The sequence below is a fragment of the Trichechus manatus genome, unplaced genomic scaffold (assembly GCF_000243295.1).
Source record: "Trichechus manatus latirostris isolate Lorelei unplaced genomic scaffold, TriManLat1.0 scaffold00061, whole genome shotgun sequence".
In the NCBI taxonomy this organism is placed as follows: domain Eukaryota; kingdom Metazoa; phylum Chordata; class Mammalia; order Sirenia; family Trichechidae; genus Trichechus; species Trichechus manatus.
The window spans coordinates 12,108,570-12,115,286 of record NW_004443997.1 but is presented as its reverse complement, the minus strand read 5'-3'; the positions used below and the strand labels follow the sequence as shown (position 1 = coordinate 12,115,286).

General features: G+C 56.0%; 1 protein-coding gene across 2 annotated transcripts in view; it reads left to right on the top strand.

The window, feature by feature from the left end:
- The window catches only part of PLBD2 (phospholipase B domain containing 2), a 21,660-nt gene extending 18,383 nt beyond the window's left edge, over nt 1-3,277 (top strand). Inside the window, exons 8-12 of one of the 2 annotated variants that reach the window (XM_004379053.2) lie at nt 798-893; nt 1,170-1,241; nt 1,878-2,030; nt 2,595-2,757; nt 3,110-3,277. In XM_004379053.2, coding sequence (XP_004379110.1) covers nt 798-893; nt 1,170-1,241; nt 1,878-2,030; nt 2,595-2,757; nt 3,110-3,277 — 652 coding nt within the window. The remainder of the gene's footprint in view (nt 1-797; nt 894-1,169; nt 1,242-1,877; nt 2,031-2,594; nt 2,758-3,109) is intronic. The other variant, XM_004379054.2, reaches the window with a different exon arrangement.
- The last annotated feature ends 3,440 nt before the right edge of the window (nt 3,278-6,717 follow it).

The window sequence follows — 6,717 nt, the reverse complement described above, 5'->3', positions numbered from 1 at the left end:
AGATGCTACTCACCAAGGTAGAATGTAGAACATTGTCTTTATAAACTGTGTTATGCCAGTTGAGCTAGATATTCCCCGAGACCATGGTCCCCACAAGGCTGTTATCTTTATGGAAGCAGATTGCCACATCATTTTCCCAAGGAGTGGCTGGTGGGTTTGAACCTGCAACTTTTCAGTTAGCAGCCGAGTGCGCCACCAGGGCTCTTAAGAAATGCAGTAACGCCCCTTTAACACTCAGACCCTGGGGGAACTGATGTGGGCCTGGGCCACACCCCATACCTTCTGCAGAGCCCTCTTGTGGATTCTCATTGCAGTTGGAAGGTATCCTAGAGTCCCAGCCCTCATTTTATACTTAGCAAAACTGGGGCTCAGGAAGGAAAGGATTTACCCTCCTCTCTAGGCTCCTTAGCCCAGGGAGAGGCCCACTGGAGGTGAGGCAGGAGGGGAACTTGGAACTTGAGGGGTCTAGGGACTCGGCGCTGAGGAGGGCCATCCAAGGAAGTGAACCAGAAGGGTTGGGACTGTGGAGTGTAGGTTTTAGAGCATCAGGCAGAGGAATTGACCTTAGTTTTGATAAGCATGAGGGAGCCATAGAATATTCTGGAGCAGGTGAGCAGTGTGACAAGAAATGGGTTTCTGGAAGCCTGATTAAGCTGCAGTGTCAGGGTGACAATCTGATGGCCAGATACCCAGGCCACCCCCTGCCCCATGATTCCTGGCTGTGTGAGGCACTGGGGCAGAAGAGGCAGGGGCAGTGGCCTCAGGCTCTGCTGAGCCCTCTCTCCTTGGCACGGCAGGTACAACAACCAGTGGATGATCGTGGACTACAAGGCGTTTGTCCCCAGCAAGCCCAGCCCTGGGAGCAAGGTGCTCACCATCCTGGAGCAGATCCCGTGAGTACCTGAGAGAGAGGGCGGGGAACTCCAGCCCCAGGGCACTGCCTAGGTGAAGGTGCTGGAACACCTGTGGGAGGGCAGACCTCAGGAAGGTGAGGCTGGAAGAGAAGGCAACCCCCGACTGGGCAGGGCCTTGGATGCAGGGCTGAAGATTTAAGATATAATGTATCTATCTGCCAGGCAATGGGGAGCCATCAGGGGTCCTTGTGTAGGGCAGTGCCCATGGAGGCCCGTTCTCTGACCAGCCCACCCCATCTCACTTGTTGGTCCCAGGGGCATGGTGGTGGTGGCCGACAAGACCTCCGAACTCTACCGGAACACCTACTGGGCCAGCTACAACCTACCGTACGTGCCCCCCTCTACCCCCATATCTGCCTTGCCCCTCGCTCAGCTCTCCATGCCAGTAAGGGGTCATCCTTCCCCAGGTGACTTTTTAAACCTCTGTCTGGCCAGGAAAGGCATGACGGTTTTCGGGTACAGTTGTGTGGCTTAGGTCAGCATCCATGTGACCTCTCAATTCTGGCACCCACAGCAGATGGTGGAGGTGGCTGGGTCCAGGCGCTGACCCTGCCGTGGTTCTCCAGCAGAAGCTGGTTAACTGGGAGCCCTGGTCTCTGCAGCCCCCATCTCTGTGATACGCACTGTGTTACCTCATTTAATCCTTCAAACCGCAGTACACAAGCTACTGTTACTGCCCCCATTTCAAAGATGATGAAACTGAGGCCCTGAGAGGTTGCCTAACTCCCAAGGCTCTATAGCTGGTGAATGGTGAAGCCAGGATTTGAACCATATCTGTTGGACCCCAGAGCCCGAGCTTGGCCACCCACCCGCAGCACAAACGAAAGACATTATTGTGGTTACCTTGACTGTAGTTAATAATAATGTCCCGGGATAGTGTCCTGGTGTGATGACCCCTCCGCCTCCCAGGCCACGGCAGCATGCAGCCAGGGGTTCCTGGGTGACCAGCCTCATCCCCGGCAGGTCCTTTGAGACTGTCTTCAATGCCAGTGGGCTGCAGGCCCTGGTGGCCCGGTACGGAGCCTGGTTCTCCTACGATGGGAGTCCGCGGGCGCAGATCTTCCGTCGGAACCAGTCCCTGGTGCATGACATGGACTCCATGATCCGGCTTATGCGGTGGGCACGGGCTGGTGGCGGAGGGGAGAGATTGAGCCTGGGAATTAGGGGGTTCAGTAGGGCTTTCTGTGCCCTGGAGGGTTCTGTGGGTGACAAGGGTGTTTAACCTCCGGAACAGTGGGAGGGCAGACCCATTACTGTCCTCATGGTGCGGCAAGAATGCTGACCACCATGACAGTGATCCCCCTGTGCTGGGTGCTGTGCTTGGGACTGGGAGAAACGGGCACCAAACCTGTCCCCCTCCGTCTTCAGGGAGATGCAGAAATCTGCCGACTGCTCTTGCTGATGTAGATGGGGGCCAGAACTGTTTGGGCCCCATGCTCTCCAGGGATGAAGTAGGGGTCCTTGCTTGGGCAGGGGGAGGCCTGCTGAGTGTGAAATGGCTTGGTGACAGGGGTAAGGGACCCTGGGAGAGGAAACAGGCTGAGCAGAAGCCAGGCAGCGGGGGTGCCAGGCATGGAGAAGGAGTGGGCAGAAGGCCGGGGGGCTGTTACAGGGCTGCCACCATGGGAAGGCCTCCCCCTGCCCAGGGTGACCGATGTCCCCCCTCCATGGCCCCTCCAGGTACAATGACTTCCTTCACGACCCGCTGTCATTGTGCAGTGCCTGCACCCCCCAGCCCAACGCGGAGAATGCCATCTCGGCCCGCTCTGACCTCAACCCCGCCAACGGCTCCTACCCTTTCCAGGCCCTGCACCAGCGCTCCCACGGGGGCATCGACGTGAAGGTGCGGCCCCCCCCCCGAGGGGACCAGGGAGCCTGAGGGGTATGGGTGGGAGGTGGTCATCACCAGCCCTGGGGAGAGCTGGGGGTGAAGGCTGGGGTCAAAGCAGATGGTGGGGCAGGGTCAGAGTTGGGCTTGGGGTGGAGGTCAAGGTTAAGGTGAAGTCAGGTTTGGAGTCAGTTTTAAAGTGGGGTCAGGGTCAGAATTGGGCTCTGGGATGGGGTCCAGGTTAGGATAGGGGTCAGGACCAGAAACAGGCTGGGATTGGGGCCAGAGCCCTCACCCCTGCCGGGTTGGGCAGGCTGGGACCTCCCCTGCACTGGCATTGAGCTACCTCCTCCACCCTGGCCCCCAGGTGACCAGCTCAGCCATGGCCAAGGCCCTGCGCCTTCTAGCAGTCAGCGGCCCCACGTGGGACCAGCTGCCCCCGTTCCAGTGGAGCACCTCGCCTTTCCACAGCCTGCTGCACATGGGCCAGCCCGACCTCTGGAAGTTCTTGCCCGTCGAGGTCTGGTGGGACTGAAGCTCATCCACTACTCTGCTGCCTTCTGCCCTGCTGACCTCAGCAGGGCCACCCCACGCTGCTGGCCGCTGCCCTCCTGCCACACCCCTTTTGGGGCCTTGCTACCTGCTACGCCCCGGAACTACATTTACCGGGTTCACTGTTGTCTGGGCGGTCTCTTCCCGGGGTAGGCGCGCCCCAGGGGGCCCAGAACTGACACCCATTCTCCCCTGAGGTGGGTGAGCGCCATCCCTGTCACCCTTCACTTCTCTCTGCGTCTGTCTCTCTGTCTGTCTCTACCTCCCACTCTCTGCGTCTGTCTCTGTCTCCCTCTGCTTCTCTCTGGCTCTTCCCCGCCTCTGGGGCCCCCTCCTGATGGGTGCCCCTTTCTGATGGCCGCCCTCTCCTGAGGGCTGGGAGGGTCCCAGGAGCAGGCTCGGGCCCCCAGTGGGCAGGAGCATTGTTCCCGCTGGTGGTGTTGAGCCTGTGGGGTTTCACGCCCCAGCTGCCAGGGGCAGGGTGGCTGCAGCTCCAGGACCTGGGCATTCTCTCGAGTAGGCATCCCACCTCTTGTCCCCAGCTCCTGCCCCTCTGCTCCTTGGGGAAGCAGCCCTGTGTCTCTTCTTCTGGGCAGCTTCCTTGAGGAAGAAGCTTGAAAACAAACAAAAACCAAAGTTTCTGGCAGCTTGTGGCTGGAGGGCCTGAATGTCCTCCTCCTTTCTGGGGGCAGCAGGAGAGTCAGCACCTGTACTCCTGCCCGTGTCCCTCCGACCCCCCACTGGCTCTGCCTCTGGCCTCAGGCATGACCACAGCCCCCCTGGAGGAGCCAACCGCAGGCTGTGCCGAATTAAAGGAGAGGCTGTGGCCCTTGGCTGTGCTTCTTGGGGACGGCAGGGAAGCTGGGTGGATGCCTTTTCTTCTCTCGTGTGTGAGTTCTGTACCATCCACCTGTACATTCTTGGTCTGTCCATCCGCCTGTCCATCTGTCTATTCATCTGACAACCTGTCTACCCGTTGTCCATCCATCCACCTATGCATCTGTCCATCCATCCGCCTGTGCATCTCTCTCTAGTCATCTGACAGCCTGTCTACCCATTGTCCATCCATCTGCCTGTCCACGTGTCTAATCATCTGACAACCTGTCCACCCATTGACCATCCATCCACCCCATTCATCTGTCCATCCATCCATCCGCCTGTCCATCTGTCTAATCATCTGACAACCTATCTACCCATCGTCCATCTATCTACCCATCCGTCTGTCCATCCATCCATTCATCTATCCACCCATTCATCCATCCATCCACCTGTCTGTCTAATTGTCTGACAACCTGTCTACTCGTTGTCCATCCATCCACCCATCCATCCATCTATTCATCCGTGCAGATGTTTTATTGAGCACTGTTATGCTCAGTAATAGTACCAGGGCCCTGTTAACCACCAAGACCTTCTTAAGGCCGGACCAACATAAAACAGGGTCCCTCTTAACCATGCCTACATAGAGCTTACACTGTAGACAAGTGCTGTGCGCTTGGGAGAGGAAAGCACACAAGCCCTGTGGTCAGAGACCTGGGTTCTAATCCTCTCTCCTCCTCTCAGTAGCTATGGGATTCAGCCTCTCAGCCTCAGTTACCTCATCTGTAAAATGGGGTAATGACATGAACCGTACTTCCCTGGTGGGAGTGTAGTAAGGATTCCCTGCTGTGACGTGGTCCACACAGGACCTCACGCACACACACTGTTCATCAGCAGATATTTACCGGACACCGGACACACCGGGTATTGGTACAAGGTACTGGGGATATTTCCATGAACAAAAAGATCCCTGCCCTTGTGAAGTTCACGTTCAGGTCAGGGAGGCAGTAAGCAAAGATGGCAGTATGTCAGATGCTGATACATGCTCTGGAGAAAATAAAGAAGGTTGGGCCCGGAGAGGGCTTGCTCTTCCTGCTCCTCGCTGTAGCTTTGCAATCCCTGTTCTCTGGGAATTGATAACTTGTGGTTTTCAAAAACCAGCTTTCAGTTCCCAGTTCCCAGCTCCCTGTGAATCTTTCTGTACCCTGCATCTGTTTCTGTTGCTCACGACAGCCCTATTAGGTGGGAGATGCTGTGGTTTTCATATGTTTTTTACAGATAAGGAAGCAGGCTTGGTGGAGGGAAGTGACTGGAGCCCAGGCCTGCGGACTTTCCCAGGACCAGTAATTACCGCCCCCCCCCCCCATCTTGTGATGCTGCAGGCTCTGGCAGAACAGTAGTGTCTTAGTTAGCTAGTGCTGCTATAACAAATACCACATGTGGATGGCTCTAATAAGGAGAAATTTATTGTCTTGTAGTCTAGGAGGCTAAAAGTCCAAATTTCAGCTCCAGGGGAAGGCTTGCTTTCTCTGTCGGCTCTGGAGGAAGGTCCTTGTCATCTATCTTCCCTGGTCAAGGAGCTCTGAGCACAGGGACCCCGGGTCCAAAGGACATGCTGTTCCCCTGGCTCTTGTTTCTTAGTGGTATGAGGTCTCCTTGTCTCTATTCACTTCTCTCTTTTATATCTCAAAAGAGATTGGCTTAAGACGCAAACTGATCTTGTAGATTGAGTCCTGCCTCATTAACATAACTGCTGCTAATCTCACCTCATTAACATCCTAGAGGTAGGATTTACAACAAAGGAAGATCACATCAGATGACAAAATGGTGGACAGTCACACAATACTGGGAATCATGGCCCAGCCAAGCTGACAGATATCGGGGGGGGGGGGACACAATTCAATCCATGACAGCATGAACTGCACACCTACTGTGTGCCAGTTATGGAATCTTCACAGTCACCCCTGGGGCTGGGGCCACTATGAGGCCCATTTGACAGATGAGGAAGTGGAGGCTCAAGGCGGTGGTGGTACTCATCCAGGGTCACTCCATGGGAAGGGCCAGCTCCAGCCTATTCCTTAGAGTGATTTTGGCCCCTCTGTGCTTACTGGGGGGTTTGGGGGCAGCTTGAAGTCAGGTTGACTCTGAATAGAGTATAGGGGTGTCGTGGATGGTCCCCCATTAGGGCTTCAGCTGGCCCGTGAATGGCAGGGTCCACCTTTACAGAGGCAGCTGGCTTTCACACCATGGTTGGTTTGAAGATGGCAGCGGCCGGCTCATCTCTGGTTCTGCCCTTCCCTGAGGACCAGCCCGCTGTGCCTCAGTTCCTCCTTTAGGGGGCAGACGTGTTTGCCTCTTTAAAACCAAAACCAAACCTGTTGGAGTCGAGTCACTTCCAACGTGTAGTGACCCTTTGGTTCAGAGTAGAACTGCCCCATAGAGTTTTCAAGGAGCGGCTGGTGGATTCGAACTGCCAACCTTTTGGTCAGCAGCGGAGCTCTTAAGCACTGTGTCACCAGGGCTCCTCTGCCTCTAGGGGTTTCCATATCTGGCTCAGGCAGGGCAGTAGAAGCTGAAAGCAATCCTGGTTTTCCTGAACTGAGAATA